Raw genomic sequence first — 26,091 nt, forward strand, 5'->3', positions numbered from 1 at the left:
CTCTCTCTCTCCCTCCCTCCCTCCCTCCCTCCCTCTCTTCCTCTACCTCCACTCCCTGAAAACTGGTTCTACTTTCATAGCCCAACAAGGGTAAACACATATAGAATGAGCAGTTTTCAAGCTTCATTGTGTAGAATGAGAATGGAAAAACAGTTGACTCCTTTCTTTGTCCAGGATGGGTCTAACCTTTGATGCCCAAGCCACCCAAGTTCTCAGAGGCCCTTGAAACATAAAAGGTTGGAGGTGATTTCCCCCCAAGTCCTGATATTTTATTAACTGAAAATGAGGAGGCTGGGAGAAGAGAAAAATTCAGAAGCATAAAATCAAGTGGCAGAGAAAAGTGGAACCCCTGTCCCCAAAGCAAGTGAAACTACCACAGAATACCTTCATCCAAGCTACCATATTATAGAGGGTACAACCTCCATAACAAGTATTTAAGTATAATACGTAAAGGAGTGAATAAAGGCCACATCTTTACAATGTGAGATGGGATGAATTCTCATGAGACAGACTCTCCCCAGTATTCCCCTCAGTCACATTAACAGTCATTGGTCTGGCATATACAGAGAGAGGAGGAAGCTAAGTAAAAAGTAATGCTTGCCAGCTCTGTGTATCCTCCACCACCGGTGTGCTAGAAGAAATCCTTACCCTCGAGTGAACATTTGGAAATTTAGTGATATTATTCTTCTTTAAGGCTAAACAGAAAAAAAAACAAAACAAAACACAAAATGATGGTTAAGTAAAAATGGGATGAAAATGAAGAGCAACTCAACTCAATGTTTAAAAATCCCAGGCAGGTTAGCCAACAGAACAAGAGAGCGGAAAGTCACCACTATGAGTTGGGGTTAGATGTGCAAGAAAAGGGTGAGATGGTCTTCCCTCCCACTTGGTCTCTGACTACCCAGTTCCAAGCTGCTTTGAAGATTGGCTCCAGGAAGATAATCCAACAAATTCACTTGACAGAGCAAACAGTGGCCAAGCAGATTAGAATCCACAACATGATTAATTAGCACTGCTGAGTTAAATTCACTACCGAGCAAGAACACCATTCTTTTTGGATCCCACCCCCACCCGTCACTTGTCACTTCCTCAAAGACAAAATAGAAACACATAAGACAGGTTAAAGTGCATTCTTCAAACAATTAATGCTGCCTGATACACATGTGCCCAGTTCCAAGTCCTTTTCAGTAGGGGGCACCCTCTACAGACATGTGTACTGAAAAAAGAATTAAGGTCACCACTTCTTCTTAGCTCATCTGTTTTATCCATTGTCCATGGCCTATATTGTCTGGCATCCCAAAGAACTTAAGTTTCTTCTGTGGCCGGACCCTATGGCAGACGAGTTCATGTTTTGGAGATGCTGAATCATTTCTAGGGACTTTCACAACACTGATGTTTCCCGGGATGCACTGGTAGTTCAGCTGCACCACTCTTCTTACCACTGCCTTCTTCAGAACTTCAGAAGAGCAGTGATTTCACTGGGACGAATAATAATAACTAGGCTTTGTTTAGTACTTTCAGAGTCTGCAAAGCACTTCATGTACATTATCTCATTTAATGTCTAATGTATCAACAAATTTAGAAATCGAGCCCTTTGTACTTTTTGTAAACGGTCTTCATGAGTTACTAGAGCCAAAAAGTCTCATCACTCAATGGCCAATTTTCTGGTGATGAGACCCAGCATGGTAATCTAAGAAATAACCATGAAGTTGACTCAGCAGAAGCATTCTGGATGTGGCATGGGACTGGGCACAAATGAGGGCACAGTGAATGACATAACCAAGACATCAGTCTGATTCCCCTTCTTCTAAGGACAATCTTACATGCACATGCTGGTTAGCCAGGCAAGACGGCACACACCACGCTGATGAATGGGAAAGATTTTGAATGACTCTCACAAGGCAAAAAGGGAACCTATATGTTGTCTCTTAAAGTCCATGCAAACTTCAGGTGGAGGAGACTCATTTATTCCATGCTCTACCATTCTACTACACAGTATTAAATATCTAAAGGCCGAGTGAAGTAGCCTAGGAAAGCAAGTGAACTGTCACAATTTTGAACTAGCTGTGGCCCCTTTGAAAAGCAAGGAAAAAAAACAGTATATTCGATGGCTCCAGAAAACTTTGTCTACAATACAAAAGTATTTTTCACTGCCAAGATATCCTCAATAAAGTACGAAGTAGCTAATATTATTCCAAGTTTATTTGGGGAGGCAGTCAAATAGTAAAAGGTCAAGTAATTGTGCCAAAGTTTTAAAGGAGCTAGTTGAATCAGTATTAAAACTAGATCTCCTGATTTGAAGCTAAATGTTCTTACTATCTTTCTAGCTCTAAAATGAGAATAGTAGAGTAGAAGATTTCTTTTAAACCCTTACCTTCTGTCTTAGAATGGATACTAAGAATCAGTTCCAAGGCAAGAAAGCTAGGCAATTGGGGTTAAGTGACTTGCCCAGGGGCACATACCCAATAAGTGACTAGGGCCAGATTTGAACCCAGGTCCTCCCATGCCCAGGCCTGGCTCTCTATCCACTGTGCTACCTAGCTGCACCTAGAATAGGGGATTTTTAAGGTAAGGTCTCTCTCTCTCTCTCTCTCTCTCTCCTTCCATTTTAGAATCAACAGTATATATTGGTTCTAAGGCAGAAGAGTGGTAATGACTAGGCAAAGGGGGTTAAGTGACTTGCCCAGGGTCATACAGCTAGCAAGGCCCCTTCCATTTCTAATGATGATCAAACACTGATTCCCACAAGCCATGATTCTGGTCTCCCCTTCTCCCAATAAAAACACTTGACAATTTCAAAACTTGCTCTTCCGCGGCTCTCTCACACAGACCAGAGACATCCCTGGAACGTGAAGATGAATAAGGTCGTCATGAGGGTGGTGATGAGGATTTCGGAGGTGACTGAATGCAAATCCGTGCAACATAGGAACAACATGAAACAGAACTCCACACGGACATCAGAAACATGCTATCCATTTACAATTCATTGGACCCTGTTTGATATCCACACAGATAGAGATAATGGGTCAAAAATCTACAGCAACCTTTTAAGAGCATCAGGTGTGAAAAAGGAATAGTTTAGTAATGGAATTCCTCAGTGAGTACAGGTTCGCAGAAAAACCGAGAGCCACGCTTGGCCGTACGGGCTGTAAAGGGCACAGTCTTCAGCACTGCATGGAAAATAACAGCCAAACAAGACAAACAAAATAGAACAGAGTAAGAAGCAGAGATTGACTGCATTAGTTAGTGCTTTGTTAATGATCAGGTCGGGGTGGGGAGGCAGGGAGGACAGGGGATTCCTGAGGGCCAGTGGTCAGCTACTTAGAGGCTAGAAGATTTTCAAATTCTGCCCTGGGATAAAGAGGTGGTTAAAAAGGCAGCTATTATAACCAGAGCATTAGGGGATGGGAGAGGGCAGGGATTCGACCTCTTCAGCTTGGTGAATGATTATGCCACAGGTGAATCACAAATGTACATTTGATTCGTTTCACCAACTATATGGACACCCTTCTGGAAAGGCAAGCTGGTAAAATGAAGGACCAACAACCTAGTAAATGTACAAAGCTACTGCATGTTGGAGCCTAAGTGAAGATGCTCTTACAGTGAAGAAAAAAGTGCCCCGTGTCTTAATCAAGCAGCAAACATTTACCAAACACAGGGGGAAGCACTGTGCTGGGAAATGCATTATAAAGACCAAAATTAAATTGTCCCTGTCATCAATGTGCTTACATTCTATAAGGTTCAGTTATACTTTCCCCCAGGGCTGAGGCAGAGAGCACCAAAGAATTAAAGGGAATAAAAAATCTGGGCTTTAAATTTTGGAGATATTTTTAGTGATATTTGGTGAACGTGTACGAGGCAGAACCTCAGGGTTATTTTCATTTTTATTTTCTAATTTTCATTCACGATTTGGAGCATTTTAAAAACTTTTATCTTCTAAGATCTTAGAATCAATACAATGTATTGTTTCCAAGAGAAGAGTGGGAAGAGCTAGGAAATTGGGGTTAAATGACATTCCCAAGGGTCACACAGCCAGGAAATACCTGAGGCCAGATGTGAACCTATAGCTTCTCATCTCTAGGCCTGGCTCTCTATCCACTGAACCACCTTAGCTGCCTCAATTTGGAGCATTTTTTTAAACATGACATTTTAAAAATAGGATTTAAATAATTTAAATTTTAAATATGACATGGAGAATTTGAATTTTTTCCTCAGAAAACTGCCTGTTCATATCTTTTAACCACTTATAGAATAGAAAATAGCATTAACTCTTCTGAATTTGAATCCATTTCATACAGATCTCATAAATGAAGTCCTTATCAGAGAAACTTGCTACAGAGACAGTTTTTTCCATTATTTGTTTCCTTTCCAATTTCAGTCTTGTTGGTTTTGTTTGTGGAGAAACTTTTCAATTTTATGTAATCAGAATTGACCATTTCATCTTCTTGATCACCTCTATCCCTTGTTTGGTCACGAACTATTCCCCCTTATTCCTCTAATCTGTTTATGATGTCGCCTTTTGTGTCTAAGCCACGTACCCTTTTAGACCTTCTCTTGGCATGGGGTGTGAGATGCTGGTCTGTACCAAGTTTGTGCCAGATTGCTTTCCATTTCCTAATGGTTTTTATTGACTAGCAAATTCTTATCTCAGTAGCTGCGGTCTTTGTATCAAACACGAGGCTTCGGTGTTCTTTTGCTTCTATATAGAAAGTACCTACTATGTTCCAAATGAGCTCTCTATTCTTAGCCCATGTCAAATCATTTTTGATGGTTTACTGCTTTGTATAGAGTTTGAGATCTGGTACTGTTCCAGCGTGAATGGTTTTGTGTGTAGGTACGTCTCTGTCTGTCCATATTTCATAAGATTTTGGGAGGTAGGAAGGAATATTAAACAAAATAAAGTCTAAGCTTCCCATTTGACAAACTGAGATCCTCAAAGAGGTAAGGTCGCCCAAGTTACCTGACAAAGAAGGATTTGAACCCAAGGTTTTGGGACTCAGTGTGTTGCTGTGGAAAGGGGGATAGCTAGGTGGTACAATGGATAGAGTGCTGAGCCTTGAGGTCAGGAAGATCTGAGTTCAAATCCATGTTTAGACTTTTACAAGCTGTGTGACCCTATGCAAGTCAGTTAACCTCCATCTATATCCACTTGCTCAGCTGTAAAATAGGAATAATAATAGCACTTATTTCCCAGGGTTGTCACAAGGATCAAAAGAGATATCTATGAAAGTGCTTAGGACAGGGTCTGGCACATTGTGAGTACTAAATAAATGTTTGTGTCCTTCCCTTTTCTTTGCAGTGTGATAACCTAGGTGTGAATCCTGGCTCTGTCATTAACTACAATGGTATTATTACCTTAGTAATCAATCACTCCACCTCTATGGGCCTCTCTTTTCTCATCTGTAAAATGGGGCAGGGGGAGGACAGACAAGAAGTTTTTTAAGGATCCTTTCAATTCTAAATCTGGATCCTCTGACTCCAAGTCCAAGGCTTCATTACACAACACTATGTACATGCTACATATTCCAATAGAACATAAGCTCCTTGAAGGCAGGGCCATTTTGTTTCTGTCTTTGCATTTCTGGCACCTAAGCATGATGCTTGCTTGGTTCTATGAAAAGGAGACTGGAATAAAAGGAAAGAGATCATGGTGCATCATGACCTACTGGAAATTCAGGGAAACTCTAAAGCATTTAATAAATGTCTGCTTGAACTATCTGTGTGGGTTTTTCCAAAAATCTTAGTGCAGTTTTAAAATGTAAAAAGTTTATACTGCACTAAGACTTTTGGGATATCTTGTATAAGTCTTCTATTGAGGTACTTTTGCTTGGCAGAGGAGGCAAGCCTTTTGATTCTTTTGTTTCTTTTTCTGGCAGAATTTGGGGGCAGGAAGTAGAGGTTCTGAAGTGACCAGCTTTTGTAAGTCTGTTAGTTAGAGATGCTTATTTACAAGGGTGAATTTTCAATGTCAGAGAAGCAAAAGCCGGAGAGTTGCTAAACTGCGGAGTAGGAAGGCAAGGAAAGCCTCTTGCCATTGCCATAAAAATTGGTTTTCCTTCTGGTGTAGGGAAATTGAGAATCTCTAAAAACTGGGGGCAACAGGCAGAGCACAGATTAATCTATAGGGTTGAATCTATTAGTCTGTTTTAATGACAGCATAAGGTTCTCTGCCATCGACAGCAGACTTCCAAGAGGAGGGAGACTTCCTGAGAATGTCCAGAAAGGCATGCTGGGATGCTGAGGTATAATCTGCTTTTGCTGCTAAAATTTATTAGGTGGTGGAGGGGAGAGTGGTCATGGGAACTCAATGAAAGAAACAGAAAACCATTGTCTAAGTGAAAAGAGCCCCCTTAAGGATTCAGAGATAAGAGATGTCAGAAAGAGGGGGACAACGTAGTTTGGGAGAAAGTCTGTTGGATTTAGATAGGTGGGCAACACACTGTAGCTTGAGATTCACATCATGGAAACACTGCTGCACACCTGAGGAGCCACTGTCCACAGGTAACACTGGAACAGAATCAGATCTACTGGGCAAACACTGGGCACATGTGGCAAGAAGGTCTGTTGCATGCAGTCAAGTGTAGGTGGGGGTCAGTGGGGAATCTCCATTGGTTTAGGGTAAAAAAGGCTCATTTACCTGTAATAATATCCTCAATAGCACCATCTTTCCCCTCATATACATGTCTGTTATCCTTCACTTGCCGCCTTCTTAATTCTGCAATTAACTCCTGTTGTTGCCTCTTGGTTTTATGAGAAGGAGACTGGAATAAAAGGAAAGAGATCAGTGATGCCCCCTGACCTGGAAATTATGGGAAACTCTAAAGACATAAAAGGATTGCCTTGCTAAACAGGAGGCAAATAGTCCCATTCTATCATCTGGAACTCAAGGAAAAGAAACCTCACTGGATTACTAAAATGAAATGACATTGAGAGGATGTTTAAGGAGAGGGGAAGGAAAATTATAATTCTGGGTTAAAATTTTTTAAAAGATATCAAATACCAACCTGGTATCAAAGAACAGGTTTGCACAAAAGGGATACCATTTATTAATTTCCTATACTGGAGGACTTCAGAGAGCTACGAGCATTAATTTTGCCTCCATACTTTTGCTCTTTTTTGTTATCTCTGATTCGAATGTCTTCCCTGCCCTCCAGGCCTCACACTGCCTTGCACTGTAGTTATGAAAAAAGAAGTCTCATTTTCCTGTAAGTAGGCCTCATGTCTTATACTTTTTACCCCTGTTTACCTGTACGACTGAGCAAAATCTCTTGCATAGAGCAGGCACTTAATAGATGTTCACTCAATAACTGAGGAAACATCCAGCTGCAAGGTTTTTAGACAGTAGAATAGTTGTCCAGAAGGATTAAACAATCTTCTTCCCAATTACAAATGACAGGAAAGAGACCTGATAAGTGGACTTAGCTGCCTATTTCTTATGGTGGGTGGATGAGATGATCTCTCCTTGCTCTCCTGACATCAGAGCCAGGATTGGTACCCAGGAGATTCAGGGCAAGCTTTTCTATCATCTACCACTAGTGGCAGCAAGGCATCCTCCCTACTCATTGGGCACCAACTAGTGAGTAGTTCCTGAAGAGATTTCATACCTTTGGGTCCTGTTGCTCCATCAGTGCTTCCTGTTCCAAGAGTTTTTCCATGAGGGCCTGCTCCTGCTTTTTCCTCAGTTCATTTTCCTCCTCAGCTTGCTGTTGAAAGCAAAGGGACAAGGGAATTGGGTTTAAATAGCCCACGACTAGGGGTTAGGTTTGGGTAGGTAATGATTTAAGAGTAGCCCAGTGCTGAAACCAAAAGCACAAATGGAGCTTTAGCAGGTTCCAAACTTTTAAACCAAGATTTGTCCCTGACTCTTTAGGAATCTCCAGGCCAGATCATTCACTTTTAAAGCCAAACTCAAACTACATGGCTTCTAGAAAGTTGTCTGGGCTTAGCGCCAGTCCTCTCTAATCACTCCTTTACTCTGAAACTCCTTAGCATTCACATTTGTATTTTATCCTTCTATGCATTCTCCTGCACTTATAGATTTGTGGTTTAGCAGATTCTCAAATCATTTTAGAGTCAAGGAGTCTTATCTCCCATCCAGCTTGGACTCTACACTAAGACTATGAAGTTTCCTGTTTCCATAACCTGTTATTCACAGGGTCAAAGTATTGTAGAATTAGAGTTGGCAGGGCTTTGAGAGGTCATCAGGCCCCCCACCTCACTTTACATATGAGGAAACTGAGGCAGAAGGCAATTAAGTGGTGTGCCCATGTTCACATAGCTAATAAGTGTTTGAGGTCAGATTTAAACCTGGATTCTTCAAAGTCCCCTGTAATGTCCTTGACTATATTTGTTCTGTTTAGAATGCTCTTTTCCTCCATTCTAATTTGGTGAAATCCAATGTACTACCAGGGACCAGGTCAAATGTGGCCTCTTCCATGAACTTCTCATCCTCCTGATGCCCCAATTTAAAAATTGCCCACCCTTCCTTCTGCCTTCCCTGAGCTCTTTGAATCTGTCCTCTAGCATTTATCCCATTCCACCTTGTGTTAAAGTTTTTTGTATCTTTGCCATATTTCCTCCACTAGATTATAAACTTCTGACAGGGAGGGCCATGGTCTATTCTCTGTATTTTTCACAGGACCCAGAAGGATGCCTCATATATAAAGGAGGTCACTATGTATGTGTGTGTCTGTGTGTCTGTGTATGTGAATTCGAATGCACAGAATCAACAAATCTAGTTCAAGTCCCAGTTCGTCATTAAAGATCTGTGTGACCCTCAACTTCTTTTTTCTGTGCCTCAATTTATCTATAAAACAAGGGCAGATGAACTAGATGATCTTCCAATCCTTCTGAGGTCTGGAATTTGACAATTCTATGAAGTCTTTTAGGTTCCCCAGGGTAGATTATAAGCTCCCTTGAAGCAAAGAGGAATGTTCTTCTATTTCCTTTATGTCCACTCCTGCAGTCCCTAGAAAAGTGCTAGGACTATTATAGTTGCTATCTAAATTCTTGTGAAGATATTCAGAAGGGCAGCCAGAATGGTGAGAGGCCTTAGGATTCTGCCAGAAGAGAACTGAAAGAACTGGAATTTTCTCTTTGTTCCCAGCAGAGAAGTTTGTTTTGTGGGGTTTTTTTGCAGGGGTTTGGTGTGGGGAAATTGATGGAAAATGGGGGAAGCATGACAGTTTACTTCAAGCATTTAAAGGGTTATCATGAATAGGGACTAGACTTTTCTTTTCTACTTGGTCCCAGACCACAGAAGTAGGAGTAATAAGTAGAAACTCCAGAGAAGCAGATTTGAGTTTGTTGTAGAGAAAAGCCTCCTAACAGAGTTAATTCCTTGTGGAACAGACCAACACTGGGTTTCTACCTCTCGGGAAGTTTGAATTCCAGCAAAAAGTGGCTGACCACTCATTTGGGCTGTGGCAGAGGTGCTTCTAAATCACAGGGACTGGTTCACCTACATGGTCATTGAGATCTCTTCGATTTCCAAGTGACTTACAACTTGGGCAAGTAATAGGAGCCTCTTTTAATAGCACAAGATAAACACTATCCTAAGATATCTCACAAAGTTGCCAGAAAGCAACTTTAAAGGCAGCTGAGCCTGGAATAAGAAAAACCTTATTTCAAATCTGGCTTTAGACATTTCCTACAGTATGACAACAGACAAATCACTTAATTTCTCTATTCTACAGTTCCCCATTTATAAAACAGAGATAATCATAGCACCTAACTCCTAACACTATTGTAGAGGATCAAATAGATTTGATCATCATTATTATTATTAGCTATATGACTTTGGATAAGTCACTCAATCTCTTGTTTGCCTCATGCTCCCTCATTTGTAAAACTGGAACAATAATAGCACCTACTGTTATGTAAATCTGCTGGTATGAGATCTGGAGCAGGGTAATGGTGAAGTGAATCCTATGAAAAACACTTAGAATATAATTAGTGAATCTCAAAAGATCACACACTGCAGTAGATGTTGTTTAAATGATGAAAGTGCTAAACACAAACTCTAGGTATAACAGTATCCCAGAGTTACCAGTCAGGCAATGAATCTGCAGTTAGAATTATACAGATATCTTGTTTAACTGACACTCTTTACTAATGGATAACGCTTAGGTTGACTGTGAATTAAACTCTGCTTTGAAAGGTAAATACTCCTCTTCCCTTCAAATATCCCAAGGATATGATCTGCTAAAGCCCTAGGATTCTTGATGAAGCCAAGTCAGAAGTAAGTTTAAAGATTTATTACTAATAGGCTTAGGGAAGGGAAAACAGGAAATGGCTGGGAAGAAAGGAACAGGAAGTTCTTAATTAATTATGGCTAATGATGTTATTAATGATTTTTGAAGTGATGTTAATCAGATTTGACAGATGCCAGCCTGGTTGGGCAACACTGGCCCAACCTAAATCAGGGTTACTCTGCTGATAAGATGTTGAGTTTCTTCTTGATGGTTAATTCAGGATCAGGAACTGATGAAGTAGTTTGACATAGGTTGCTGGTTGAATAAGCTCACCTAAGGCCTACCCCCAAACTACCCTTTCCAACCCAATCTCAAATCTGGGATCCCTCTCAGTTCAAAATCCTGGCTTTTATACCCAATCCCCAACTGCCCTTGGCACCTGCCAAGCTCCTGCCAGGCTCAGTTCATTCTACATTCCAAGCAGGTAACTGTCCATCATCTTGATTTCAACATGGTTGTACAGTTTATTATTACACTACCTCGCTGGGGTGTTGTGGGGATTAAATGAAGTAATACAGTTTAAAAAAAAAGCTAAGCACAGTATCTAGCATCTGGTAGGCACTCTGCAAATGGTTATTCCCTTTCCTTCCTTCTCCTTCCACTTCCCGGAAGCAATTGTACTGGGATGATAATACTTTAGAAAGTGAAAATGCCATCAAAATCTTTTTCTCTTTGTCCTAAAACCACAAGCAGTCTCAGACCTTAACTACCCCCATGGCCTTATCCTGGATTAACAGAAAACATTTCCTTCACTATAGTGCACATATTCCGTTTGTTACAGGACAAGTTCAAATGCTTTCCATCATTAGAGCGATAAGGAGTTAGGGATTGAGGCTGAGTTACAAAAGTGGCCACAAGGTGTCACCATGACTATTTGATACAATGATGCTGGTCTTTATCAACATGATGTCTGATACCCAAAGATAAACCAAAGAATATCTGCTACTGAGTAAACCCCCAGATCTATCAGTTAGGAGGATGTCACCCACACTTTGCTAACAGCAACAGGCCTTCAGGCCAGCAAAAGGAAGTGGAAATGCTAGGAACACTGAACTCCATGAGTCAAGTTGGGGAAAGTTTCCATGAAGCCAGATTTGCTTCATCCTTGTAGCCCATCTAGCTGTCAATCAGACAGGCTGTACAGGGGGAAATAGAAAGTGTTCCCGTTTACCTTATAAGCCTTAACAAACCGGACAAAGACTGGAAAGAAGACAGAGGGTGGCGTCGTCTTGGGATTTTCTCCAAAATATTTTACAGCATCATCAAAGGCATCCTGCAAAGGAGGACACATTGCTAAGCTTCATAAATTCCAGGATTTCCTTTTTTTAAAAAATTATTTATTCTAGGGGGCAGCTAGATGGCTCAATGGATTGAGAACCAGGCCTAGAGATGGGAGGTCCTAGGTTCACATCTGGCCTCAGACACTTCCTAGCTGTATGACCCTGGGCAAGTCACTTAACCCCAAATGCCTAGCCCTTACTGCTCTTCTGTCTTGGAACAATACACAGTATTGAGTCTAAGATGGAAGGTAAGGGTTAAAAAACATATTTATCAAAGCTGCTGAACATCAATATGGTCCAACAACTACTTAGCAACTGAATAAACAGAATTTATTCCATAATAGGCATTGCACTTGTATTTCACTTTCTAAAAGTCGCCATTGAATTTTTTTAGTACAGTCATTAACATTTTTTCCCTCTCATATGACCATAGCTTTCCATCCTCAACTGTGCCAGAAAAGGTAGGCAGGCTGAAGGAGAAGCAATGAAGACAAAACCTTCACTGGTCACAATATGCTATTGGTCCCCCACTTCTTTCTGTTCCTCTAGGTTTTCTCACAGAGATCCCATCCAGAGTTTTCCATAAAAACAGACTGAACAAAGCAAAAGAAAGTACATAAAACCCAATGGGAGAAAGTAAAATATAATTTTAAATAACTAGATAATAGTTAAATAGATAAATATCATAGCAAAAAGATACAGAAAACTTGAAAGTCTATCCACCAAGGCACATGCATGAACTATAGGAATGGGAGTATAAACCATTTTCTTTAGAGAAATAAAGACAAACTTAAATAATTGGAGAAGTATTAGTTGCTAGGAAAAGAAGGAATAGGAAAAATCACATGAGGACTATGACCTAAACTTTCCCCATTTAACCTAATATGAATTGAGTCTGAGAAAACACTCTTGAGAAAATGGTACAGGGGCAATTTATTCTACTGGAACAAAAAAGGTAAGTGTGAGTTATGTTCCCAAGTAGTCAAAATTCATAAACTATAAATTCTAAGTAGTATTTTAGAGGATGGATGCCTGCAGGGAATAAAAGTCCCAAGGGTTGCTCTGAGTGCAACAGGGATTGGAATCAATGGGGAATGAGGCGGTAGGCAGATATTGGCGCTGCTCCTACAGTAAGCTCTCTATGAACCAAAGCCACTTAAGTAGCTGTATTTAAGGGCTAATGTCTTGTTATGTTATCCTTCCACCTCTGGGGGCAGGGAGCAGCAGAAATAATAAGGGAGCCAGATTGGCAGCATCTGTGAGAAAAGAAAGGGAAGGATTGTACCATGTTAGGTGTTATAAGATGCTAGATGTAGTAACCCACTTCCTGGAAGGATTTATCAGGGGGACAACAGTGAAAGGTCACAGGCAGACCATATCAAAATATATCTGCAGGTTCAAAGGGTAGAAAAAATCCTTTTACCAAACGATCCTTCATTATTTCCTGTTGTGTCTCTGGCAATTGATTGGGGGAATGACTTCACAGTGGGACTCTGCAATGTTATGGTGGTCTTGATTATAATACACTGATAACCATGACTACTTTGGGCAACATCATCAGGTCTATCTGACTTGCAAAGCTATTCAAGTTGGCTTAGCCATTGGACAAAGACATAAAGATGGGAACCAGAAGATAGTGGGAAGCTACGGAAAAAAGAGAATCTTCCAGATTCTAAGGGAAACATTATTGGGGGGATGAGTTGGGGGTCACACTGCATGCCTGTGCAATCTTAGCATCATCTTGTAGCTTCTTGAGCTTCCCTTCATTGTTATGGATAAATTCTTTCAGCATTGTGTTGTGGTCATGCATTGTGTACTCTCGTTTGGTCAGGTCCATGCCTCTCTGGAGCTCTTTGACATCCAAGAGGACATTTTCCAGAGACACTGAATCAAAGGCAAAAAAATTGAAAGAGATCATCAATTGAGACCAGCAAAAAAATCCTTCCTTCAGAGGTTCTCAATGACAAGATTATGTATTCCTTCTCAAAATCATGTTTTTAAATGCATAAAATAAAATACATAGACTATTACAGAAGAAACAAATTATACTAAAATATGGTTATCAAAATAATATACATTTTAAAAACTTTTACAACTCCTCCCCCCCCAGGTTAACATCTCTAAAATCCAGTTCACTGGCTTTCTAGGCAGCACTTCTTTCTAGATCATCTGTAATTGGTTGACAGGTACTTTATTCTTCCCTAATTAAGACAGGCTTAAACCTGGCCCAAGGGATCCTGTTGTTCCCATAGTTTTTGAAATCTAGACATAAACAGTATTGGTGATTTTTTTTCTAAGACAAACTATGAAAAGGGACATAAAGAGCCTTTTGGGGAAACAAGATTAGATCAAGCCTATGTTACTCAGCATGGAGGGAAGTCTAGGTCTAAGAATATATATTTATTTTGAATTTTATTTCTTCTTTCTCTTCTTTTCCTATCTAGTGACCACCTAAAATCTGAGGTCCCTAAAAATATAGACTATTTCATTTTTTATTTATATCTCTGACACCTAGATGTCTGACCCTGAAAAACAGGAAGAACCGAGTTCAAGTCCTATCTCAAATGCATACTGACTCTATCCAGTATGATGCTGGACAAGTTCTTTAACCTCAAAATGCCCTAAGCAACTAAGACTATAAGTAGCAGAGAGGGGCCAACCATTACTGGTACAAGGAGTGTCCTAATAGAGATGTTCTCTAAATCAATAAAACCACAAATCCTCTCCCAATCTCCAGCACCACCAAAGCCTGGCACAAAGCAAATTATATATGCTTGCTGAATTGAAAATCTTTGTGAAGAGAACTCGGGAGAACAGGCCGCATGCATGGAGGATACATGGGACACCAAGATACTACCCAGAGAAGACTGTTTGCAGTGTGGCTCCTAGGGGAAAGAAGGTCATATTGCACTAGCTTTTTATTTTGATTACTTATTCTTGCTAACTAGGTGGTAGTCGGTGTTGTTTTTATTTGCTGAAGGAACACAAATGCTGATTGCTCCAACTAGTTCCAAGGATTGGTTACACTTCTGGGTTATAATCCCTCTCTATGTTCTGAAATCATGAACTGAACAATCATCTTTTTTTTAACCCATACTCCTAGCACTGGCTCCTAGGTTAGAGCTACTATACTAAAGAATAGGGCTCAACCCAGTGAAGCAAAAAATGATTTTTGAGTAAGAGGACATGAATTCAGATATCATCCCCAATGCTCACAATCTATGTGACCCTGATCAAGTCACTGTGTTACTTCCCTGGGACTCAGTTTTCATATTTATAAAATGGGAGAATTTGATTAGATGGCGTTCAAAGTTCCTGGAGGTTCTAGATCTATGATCCTAAGATGCAAGAAAAATAACTAAGAGGTTCTTTTTCTTGCTAGAAAATTAAAAAGCCAGCAAAGAACAAAATGGGAACCTGTTAATTGGATGGAAAAGTAAACGAGACATAAGCCTCAGATTGGTTGGATTAGATATGTCCTGTTATGTCCTGTTAACCCCGAGATTCTATAAGCTTTATAGATAAGCCCTCAGAAAGGTACTATTTTCATTAGAATGTTCATCAGAATGTTCTAAAAACATTCTGCTACCTCAGAGTGGATAATACCTGTTTTGATTCTGCAACTAGGTAGCATGATACAGGTGCTCAGCTTAGAGTCAGGAAGATCTGAATTCAAATCCTCCTTAGACACTTATTAGCTGAATAACCCTGGGTAAATTGTTCAATCTTTGCCTCAGTTTCCTCAACTGCAAAATGGAGACTAAAACACTGCCTGAGATTGTTAGGAAGAGCAAATAAGATATTTGTAATATCCTCACCATAGTGCCTGACCCATAGTAGATGCTTAATAAAATGCTTGTTCCTTCTCCATGTGACTCTGGGAAAGTCACTTAACTTCCACCTCAGTTTTCTCAATTGTAAAATGTAAATTAAAAATAAAAAATAATAAATTAAAAAAATTTTAAAAACCTCTCTCTCAGGGTAGTTAGAAGGATCAAATGAAATACCGGTAAGGACTATCTGTAAAGCATAGTGGCTGGCACATAGTCGGCATTTAACAAATGCTTGTTCTCTTCTCTTCCTCTTCTGAATTTTCCCTCTCAAATAAAAGAACATATCTGAAAATTCTGCTATTTAAGGCGTTGGCTAACTAAGCCTTGATTAGCTAGCTATCTGAGCAGCGACCAATACCCAGATAATTCAGGAAGTCAGATAGCACCACATCATAATCTTAGAGGACACAACAAAGCAATATCATTTACCTGCAGCAGCTTTCTCCACATAGTGAAGTTCATTATAAAAGAGGGACACTTGGTGGTATTTCTCTCGTACAACATTGGATATATAGTGCAACAGTGTCTGCTTTCTGTCCGTCGACTTGGTGTCTAGAAGCTGTGAGTCAAAGGGAAGGGAGCTTAGATTCAGGTATAGAAAATATGGATCACAAAACCCGAATAATTCAGCACCTGTTGTTCTTTTAGAACTGGGAGAAACACAAGGGAAGAAAAAGAAGAAAGCAGCAACACCACAGGATGGCCACTTTCTCAGGAATTCCCAGATGAGATCTGGTAAGGAGCCAATAGTTAAGACTCCAGATGGAAGTCAAACATTTTTTGGTAAATGAATCCATTGGTGTTTGGGACTTCCCCAGCCAATGAATTTTAAACTCCCCTACTTGTATTTCACACCCTTCTGCTTTGTTCTGATGATACTGATTTTTCTTCCCACTCACCTAGGTTAAAAATTGAAATGACCTAAGGTCAGTTTTTACCCTACCCACCCCCCCATCAAAAGCTAGATGACCCTGTTTCAAGTAGATCAGGGAGGAAGAGGGTATTTGTTGTGCAAGCTTCCCCCATCCAGCTGTGCTTTAGCATCCCTCAGTTCTGACCTTCCAACAAGCCCTGACCTCCTTTCAGTTAAGGCTGGTAAACTCAATGGCCCATGACAAGGTGAGGCTGGAGCAATAACAGGAAGAAGAGCTTCTTGGGTACTAGCATCTCACTTTCAAACTGATATATATATATATATATATATATATATATAAAGACTCAATGTTGCTTTTGATGATAATTCAGCCTGCTGCTAGATTCTGTTTGCCTGGAGTTCATCTCATGATCCCAATGAAGAGTACATCACACGAAACCTTTCTTTGTCCCATTCAATAACAAAGTTCGTTCTATTGTTCTCTCTCTGTCTCTCTCTCTGAACTCTGTCTTTCTCTCCCTCCCTCCTCTCTCTGTCTTTTTTTCTCTCTTTCTCTCATATATGCTCTCTCTAGATTCTCCTCATTCCAGTCCCCAAAGGAGGATAACTCCTTTCCAAGATCAATCTCTGTCAACTGTTTTTTCCTTTCAGATTATTTGTTTTCCTCTATATCACTTACCAGATCCAAACTCTGGAGCTTAAACCCATAAACTGCTCCCCGTTTACTGCTATTCATATAGTTACCAAGAGCCAAGATAATCTGAAGGGGGAATAAAAAACAAAAGAGAAGCATGTTGATTTGGTGCCCCAGGCATTGCTATATAGCGCATGAAAGAACATGACTGATGGGTAGCTTTTTAGATGCATGTTAGAAAAAAGAGGGAGGAAAAAAAACTTTCACTTGCCTCCAGAATTTTCTTGAGTTTTTGAGATGACTTTATAGAGACAGACGCTGCTATTATTGCATGCAGTTGCTAGATTAACATCAAAAAAGGAGCAGAAAAAGAGACATGTTAACATTTACAAAACTGGACACTAGCATTTGAAACAAAAAACTGTACTTATATCCAGCTCTTGGAATCTCAATCCTGAACTGCCACTGTATCTGAACACAGTGATTTCAACCTACACATATGTCTATAGTTGCTATGTCATTATATATAAATACTACTTTAAGTATTTTTTTAACTCAATTTTCTAAAAATATATACCTAGGTACTCAACACATTCCCCACAATGAAAAGCCAATAGTGCCATTCAGGGAGCTCTTATCTTCCCAGCTCAATTCATTGTGTAATAATCTTTCTACTCTTGAATCAACAAGGAAGAAAGATGGGGAAAAAAGGGAAGGGAGATAAGATAGGTATGATTATCCTTAAGAGGCAGAGTAATGGAGCAACTTTCAATGAATAGAGCACTAGCCTGGAGCTGGGAAGACCTGGGTTCAGATTTAGCCTCAAACACTTTCTAGCTGTGTGACTCTTGGCAAGTCACTTAACCCCTCTACCTATCCTTTGCCCTTAGAGTTGTTATTATGACAGAAAGTAAGGATTTAAAAAAAAAAGTTGTCATGTAGTAGATGGAGATTTGGTCCGAGAATTGGTAAGATCTAGGCTCAAATCCTGTCATACAACTAGTTTGATTATAGAAAAGTCATACTCTTTCTGGGCCTCAGTTTCTTCACCTGTGAAATGGGGATAATAACATTTAATGTAATCACAGGACAGGGTTGTTGATGAAAATGATTTACATCAAGCCCTTTGCAAATCTCAAAGCATTGCATAATTGTCAACTTTTATTCTTTTTCAACAGAAAAGTTCCCCTGGGTAAACAAGAAGCATTCGGTTTTGAATTGGAAAATGGTGTTGGAAAATAACTAATAGTTTACAAGTGACCTGTCTGGGTTAAATGACTCTATGCTTGACTTTCTGATTTGGCTAAGAGATTAATGGCTAGTTTTAACTAGCCACAAAGAGAATTTGACAAATTCTCACAGGAGTAAATTTTTTATGGAATTTCAAGTAAAATGTCTATTCCTAAAAGAAACATGGACTTTGAACGAAAATCCCATCATGTGCTCAGGCTGGGCAGAAGACATGATTGTTTTGGTGAGGACCAGGTTTGATAATGATCATTGAGTCGAATCTCTATATCCTCCTTCCTACTATTTTTAGAGCTACGCCTAAAGGATGTTTGTGACCACAGTGAAAGGAACCCCTTTCCCCCAAGAAAACTGGCATTATTTTATCATCAATGACCCATGGAATCCTAGCTATTCCAAATGAACTTTCCAGGCTCAAATGGAGGTTAAAATAACCAATACACAACTTAAGCATTTGGAGCAATGTCTTTAGAGAGGATTCTAACTAATTGTAATCCAGTCTCCTGCTCCTCCAATCCAACCACCATACAGATGACAAATTGATATTTCTTTCTTTCTTTTGTTTTTTTAAAACCCTGACCTTCTGTCAGAAGAGTGGAAAGGGCTAGGCAATGGGGATTAAGTGACTTGCCCAGGGTCACACAGCTAGGAGGTGTCTGAGGCCAGATTTGAACCTAGGACTTCTCGTCTCTGGATCTGACTCTCAATGCACTGAGCCACCCAGCTGTCCCCTCCAAATTGATATTTCTAAAGTGCATGTTAGACTGTATCACTCCTTACTCGAGAAGCTTCAGTGGCTCCCCATTGTCTTTGGGATTAAAAAACAAAAACAAAAAACACCTTTTTCTGGCACTGTAAAGCCCTATAAAACCTAGCTCCAGCCTATCTTCCCAGACTAGTAGCATATTACTCCTTTTTCAAGAACTCTATGCTTCAGCCACATTGTCCTACTTGCAGTTCCCCACATGGAACATTCCATCTCCCAACTGCATTCATGCCTTTGCACAAGCATTCTCAGGGGCCAGAATGCTTTCCCTCATCACCTCCATCTCTTGGAATTAGCTTCCAGTAAGGCTTAGTTCAGCTGCTACTTCCTGTGTTGGTTCCTCCATCTGGCATTCTTCCTCTTGGACATTAAGTTCTGCTTTGTATACAGGACCTATTGATCTGTGAACATGTACACTGCCAGTGAAATGTAAGCTCGTTGAGGGCAAGGGCTGTTTCACTTTTGTATCTCTATTTTGGCACCTAGAGTGCACCTGACACACAGTGGGCACTTAATAAATGTTTGTAGATTGAATTAACTGATTGAATTGAAATCTGACTGACCAAAGAGGCAAGAGACTCAAGAAAAGTCGTAGTAAACATTAAGTGCATTTCAGAGAAAATCTACTGTTTGGGGCTGGCACTCAGCCTGCTGCCCCCCACTTACAGGTGTTAGCATCTGGATACTTTCAGAGAAGTTCCCAATGAAGGCCATGATGGTCATCTTCTGCATGAGCCTTTCAATTTTGCTGAACTGCATCATGAACCGATCTTCATCCGACAAGTTCTCCAGAGGTTTCCTTTCCCTCTCATAGAGTCGCAACACTTTCACCTCATTCTCAGTTGGCAGGAACCTCATCAAACACTCCACAAAGTCTACCGGCAAGGTCTTTAAGTCAAATCTGAGGATAAGACAACATGAAAGGGGTAGTGCTGCAAAAGGGGGAGGGGGGAATTTTTTCCTTATTTAGTGGCATCTGCTAACCTATCCCCCAGGGCTCCTAAATGGATCAGTCTTTAAGTATTCCTAGAAGTCTAAGACTTCTGCACCTCTAAATAATAACAAATAGCAATATGCCAATAGGATATTATTTTGGCATCATAGAGTCTAAGTCCTGAGGACATTTTAAGCACATAAAACACTTCTAATAGTGTTCTTTTCCCATATTAAGGTCACCATGATTCAAATGATTGGTTTGATGCTGTTAATAAGCAATTAAATTAGTATGATTTGTAATTGTGATTACAACATGATTAACGTAAAGTAATGTCAATGCAATCTAAGGTTGAAAGTGAGCTGAGTTTAAGGTCAGTCTAAAATATGCTGAAGGAAATCAGAAAACACATTCCTCTTATGAATTTTCACATATGCTCACGTCATATTTGCATCTAACATTCAATTAGATCATTCCAAAGACACCATGTAGCTTATGTCCAACAGATGTGGCTTAAATTCAGATACTCTGGAGAAAACTGGCCATCTTGCCTTTTTCCTAGCACATGTAAATCTCATATTGGATGTATTTGCAGAACCACTGTACCATGACAACATAAGAGAGTCACAATATACTAAAAGATAAAATAAGATATGATACATTAAATACTCTTTCTAATTCTAAGATAATTTTTGTGTTTAGCATTAGTATTACTACAACTCAGAGCTAACTTTTTCTGTTTAAAGGAAATCTGTTGCTTATAGATATCATGAATAGTTGAACCTTCTTATCCCTGTAGAATCAGTTCTGTTTTCTGCCAAATCTTAACTGCTTTATGTATCGTTTGTTTCCCTATACCTACTCGACTCAGTTTTTGCAGAAATAAGCCTTTAACTTACATGTGAATTGCTTTACATATCTCATCTGCAGTCTTTCCAGCTTTTCTCAACGTAATGGCAAGATTTTTGGCCCTATTTGCTTCTAGTAATGTTACTTTGTTTGATCCTTTCTGAGTTATCTTCTGTTTGCTTGAAGTAAGATCAATAGCTGGACCCTGGGCTTTTGTCTTGAATATTTCCTCAAATTCATCCACGTTTAAATCCTAAAGGAAGAAAAGTTAAATTGGAAAATTGGTTCTCTGTTTATAATTTACTTAGAAAACCCCTGGAGAGTTTTTCAAGTATTAAACACTATGCTTATCAGAGATCTGGGAGTTTCTGTTTAATATTTTGCCTCAGACCAAGGCCTTGGATCTTTTCCTAGTTTAATTGGAATGAGACTTCAATCATAAGTGCATTAAAAATAGTGACTATCTGCAGGTAACAAGTGATTATTTTTAAAAGCTAATTAAAGTGGCTTAAGATGGTCATAGCTATGAATTTTGATTATCCAAAGTAGTTGGTTCATGTTCATGTGATATTTGGATCCTTATGCATTTGCAGAATGGATAATAGAAGCTTTTCATGTGATCCTACAATATATGAAGAGCAAGGATTATGTCATATTTTTGCCTGACACAGAACAATTCAGGAGCTCAATGAATAATTCAGCCTCTCACATGAAAGAACACTGGCTCTGCAGTCAAGGATTGGGCTATATTCCTGCCTTGCACAATTATCACCTGGATGTCCTTGGATAAATTGGTTAATCTCATTGGATCTCAATTTCTGCAACTGTAAAATGAAGAGGTTGAACCAGATGGCTTCTGAGGTCTTGTCTAGCTCAGGAGCTACAGATATATTTTCCCTCTGTTTAACTGGAAATATTAGCATTAATCATACCCAAGGTGAGATTTATCTTGGTCATTTAAATTACCTTTGCTGGACAGATCAAAAAGTAAAGTTCTGCCCACTATGGGCATCATTACCTCCAGAATTCTTTCATCATCAATTTCATTGAAGACTGTTCCATTGATCTGATTTGGTTTTAGAGCAACCCAATTAAAAACAGGCATACGGAACTTTGTCTTGATAGGCTTCTTGATTTTCACGGCTGAAGACATTAGAAGGAACAAAATTAAAATACTGCAAAGAAATTGGGACCATCTGGAACAATCAAACAACAATCCTTGCAGATGACACTTCATCACTGGAGGAAAATGGGCAAGAGTCATCCAAAGCTTTAAATCCTGAAAATAGTATGTGGCCTCAGTGGACAAAAACCAGAGAGGTCTTTAGTTTTCAGTTGGCTGATGGACTCTTAAAATTGTCTAGAAACTGAAGAGTTATTGATTCCCTCTCTCCTTTCAATTCAGGCGATGGGATTACTTCATTATATTGTGAATATATTCAGAATAAAAACAGAACAAAGGACATTTTTTTGTGAGTCTGAAAATTATTGCCAAAATTCATGGACAGCAGAAAATGTGAGTGAGCCCTCTATGTGCCTGAGCTATGCCTTGCCAAATGTAAGCTGATTTGTAATGTTAACTTCTTAAATCTTTCTTTCCAAGGTTCAAGTTTCCAGACTAATCTTTAAAGGCTTTCATTAAATATTGCAGATAAAGCTGTCCAAAATGCCAAGGATGTACACTTAGGAAGGCCAAACCTTTGGGCTAAGCCATAAATTCCTGTGTGTGGTTTGCATAATTTGGATTATAATGATGGAAAGATTAGTCTTGTTGCTGAGAACTCAATTCAGGACAAACTTAGTCAGCTCGAACAGACTAAGCCCTATGATGAACTGAAAAAAAACGTTTAAGTAGATTAAAAAAAAACCAAGTGATCATATCTTTTTTGGACCTGGGTTTTCTTCATTTGTAAAACAGGGGTTGGGAAAAGTTGTATGAGATGTCTGCCAAGGTGTTTTCTAACTCTCTAAGATCCAGTGATCCTCAGAAATCAAGAAATGTGCTAGGTTCTTAGGGATTCCATATTCCCTCCCCCCTTTATCTACTTCAGAAGGAAGTCAGTTATTTTCCACATGTGACAAAAAGTTTTAATTAAAATATTGTTTTGATTTCTTCTCATAAGAAGGTAGGATGTTGATTCACAGGAAATCCAATTAGTTTTTCTCAACTAAGAAAAGACTAGGTGACCACCAAAAATCCACTCGTTAATGAAAAAACATGAAGACATTCATATACTGTCTTCTCAAGTGTGTCATCTGAGGTACATTTTACCATTTGTTATTATTCATTAGGCAAGGATGACAAACTTGAATGTTTCAGGGGAGAAAATGCAGTATATAGACATTTGAAGGGTTTCTTTTTCCTTATTAGCCATTTTCCTGACTGTTAGCTCAGGGAAAGGGGGTGAAAAAATATTGCCTCTCGTTCCTCCAGTGTCACAAAGGCCATATAAACAGCAGGAATGTATTGTATATATCCATACAAAAGCATGCAGGAACACAGACACGGCCTTTGCCAAATCAGGCCTTTCTACCACAAAATCTATCACTATTTTCCACTAGTTCTAAATCCTGTGAACTTCAGTCTCCTTACTTCAGGGCCAGGAGAATTCAGGCCCTGAATGAGGGCAGTGTAGGGGGGCTGGGGGTTGGGAAAGGAGCAGAGATGGCAATTCCATTCAAGTTCTCCTTTGTCTCTTCTCTGGCATTTGAAATTTTAGCAACCTAAGAAATATTGGCTCCCTCCATTCAGGCCTTTTTGTTGTTGAACAACAACTATTTTTACCTTACTTACTTCCTTATATGACCAGTGAAGGAAAATCAGTATTGGCCTTAAGTCTCTTATTCCTCATGGTGGTCCTCTCCATGAGTATATCTTTAAAGAACTCAAAAAAACCACACTTTTGTTATGACAAATGTGACTTGATAGAACTGACATAAGGTTGGGGGAAGGGCTTAGACACTTGGAAATAGAGACTATCACTGCCCATAAAAGTGTGCCCCTGCCCCAGCCAGAGTGAGAAGCTCTGCTGGTTTAACAATCGATGGAGCCACAAAGGGACAGAAGGGTGGCAATAAGTGTATACTTTGGTGTGTCAGCCTCTCTTGCCATTGCTAGCAAGTCTTCTCCTGTGCTAGGTGTATGACTCTCCCAGAAATCAGAGGCCTGGAAGTTCAGGGATTCAAGATAGTTACATGAAACTACAAACATTTCCTTTTCTCATGAGGAAGAGAGCCTGCCCCCCAAAAAAAAAAAAAAAAAAGACAAACAGCTCTAAAACAAAGGAAAAGAAAAGAAAAGAAAAATCTTATCAACCAATTCAGCTAAAGAAATCTGGGGCAAAACTGTGGTGACACAGTACACCAACATCACGACTCCCCTCAGACACAATGTCAGAATGTAATGAGTCTGTCTTTAAAATAACATGGAGTGGAAAGATGTCAAGGCACAGAGCAATTGACAGGAAGACGTGGGTAAATACTTAAAAACACTCAGTGAGAAGGAACCTACAGAAAAGCTTGATTGGCCCATCTTTTGTGGAAGCAGAGGACAAAGGAAATAAAACAAAAATTAGACATGGTTAGAGTCATCCAGTTTATCAGTTCATGCATTCTTAGCATTGTACTCTTAGTATTGTACACCATGTTTATCCTGACACAGCAGTTCATAATTGATTGCTGACTGAGCCAAAATCTATGTAATCCGGTATCAAAGCTATTTTTATCTTTTCTTTATTTGACTCTTATTAGAAAACAAACTGATCAAACACTTAATTGTATTTCATAGCAAGGACCCCAACAGCTATCGAACTACAAAATCTGCAGTTGGGTGAGGGAGAAGGATTGCTATCCAATCCTATAGGATATAAATAGTCCTTTTTTTTTTCAAACAAAGAATTCAAATGAACCCAAGCTCACATTTCACACAAGAACCATGTAGTACACATCCATGTATACATGAACAGAGATGTTTAGCTCTATAAGCAACTGGAAAGTACCAAACTTCATGGCTTATCTAGGCCAGAGCATTAATGTAGCTTCAATATATATGCCTCAACTTGTAAGAAAAAGCCAGAAATGTTTGGTATGTGATGCCCAAAAGCCAAAGGAAGTTCCTTGTTCCCTCAAAGATTTCCAGATTTGTGGAATAAGTTTTCTGCTTAGGCATAAGTAGTAGTAGTAGTTCTGTTTCTGTAAATACAAAGAAATACTCCATGTATGGAATTTTAATAGAATTCTTCTTCAACCTAACGCCCCTTTTATATAAAAGGAAAACACTCTATTGCTGCTACATATGTCTACATAGCCTGCTGTTGCCCAGACTATCAAAGGCTTAATGAATTCTGAACTGCCATTAAACTCAGGTAGGGACAGGTCCATGCCAAACTGTCCAACCTCACTGCCTCTCATGATTAAGAAATTCTTATTCTGATAGTCCTCCATGACATACGGAGAAGAATGGTTAATAAAAATTCCAGCCACATATACTGCAAATCGGATAATATGTCACCAGTGTTAACAGATACCATTACCCACCAGGGTGCTGGGTATGGGCACTCAGGAGTTAAGTTCTTAAAGCAATCTCCCAGTTCCACAAGCTAGTGACCCATAATTTGGAGGTTCTGCTGCCCGTTGCATATCACTCTAAATGACAACTGGCAGGGAGGAAACAAGATTAATTGTAGCAGCTTTGAAAATAGCTATGCCCATATAAGAAAAGAGCTGAACGAGAATTGAACTCATAGAAGCATTTGTGCTCCATGGTACCATCAAGCAAACCAAGACTGGGTTGAATTTTTTTTTAAATCAAGGGAAGACCTGAGAATTTATTAAGCTATTTGCTGAGCCAATGGCTAACTAGAAGGGGATCTTACATCTGATCCTCCCAGCCACCAAGCTCATTTGTTCTGTCACTGCAGGACTGAGTGATAATGTTAGGACAAACTCAGGAGGAGAAAGAGGTGATTGTCAGCACATATGGTACCACATCACACTGTATCAGCCAGAAGAGAAGCAGAGCCAAATCAGCAATTCAATACCAGATGCATCTCACAACTTGGGTGCTCTTTTTACAAAGCTGTAATGGAACTGGGTCTAATTAGGGAGCTCAGGTATGCATGAGGGGTTCTAATATTTCACATATGATCACTAAGACAGACCTGTCAGTTGAATGGATTCCAGAGGGTTGGTTTTGGTGGGTGTTTTGGGGTAGTCATGTTTTAAAATACCTATATCTTCCATCTTGGAATCAATACTAAGTATTGGTTCTAAGGCAGAAGAGTGGTAAGGGCTAGGCAATGGGGATTAAGTGACATGCCCAGGGTCACACAGCTAGTGTCTGTTATGAACCTAAGATTTCTAGACCTGGTTCTCAATCCACTTAGCCACCTAGCTGCCCCATTGGGTTGTCATTCTTAAAA

At 39.6% G+C, this 26,091-nt stretch overlaps 1 protein-coding gene across 1 annotated transcript in view; it reads right to left on the reverse strand.

Moving 5' to 3' along the window:
• FMNL2 (formin like 2) overlaps nt 1–26,091 on the reverse strand; it is a 421,529-nt gene that overhangs the window by 6,903 nt on the left and 388,535 nt on the right. Inside the window, exons 16-25 of the mRNA XM_044669873.1 lie at nt 21,690–21,814; nt 20,722–20,924; nt 19,555–19,789; nt 17,146–17,214; nt 16,920–17,000; nt 15,796–15,925; nt 13,254–13,417; nt 11,425–11,526; nt 7,605–7,703; nt 6,638–6,761 (exon numbers count right to left, since the gene is read on the reverse strand). Coding sequence (XP_044525808.1) covers nt 6,638–6,761; nt 7,605–7,703; nt 11,425–11,526; nt 13,254–13,417; nt 15,796–15,925; nt 16,920–17,000; nt 17,146–17,214; nt 19,555–19,789; nt 20,722–20,924; nt 21,690–21,814 — 1,332 coding nt within the window. The remainder of the gene's footprint in view (nt 1–6,637; nt 6,762–7,604; nt 7,704–11,424; nt 11,527–13,253; nt 13,418–15,795; nt 15,926–16,919; nt 17,001–17,145; nt 17,215–19,554; nt 19,790–20,721; nt 20,925–21,689; nt 21,815–26,091) is intronic.

This window comes from Gracilinanus agilis, chromosome 3 (genome assembly GCF_016433145.1).
Source record: "Gracilinanus agilis isolate LMUSP501 chromosome 3, AgileGrace, whole genome shotgun sequence".
NCBI classification, from domain to species: domain Eukaryota; kingdom Metazoa; phylum Chordata; class Mammalia; order Didelphimorphia; family Didelphidae; genus Gracilinanus; species Gracilinanus agilis.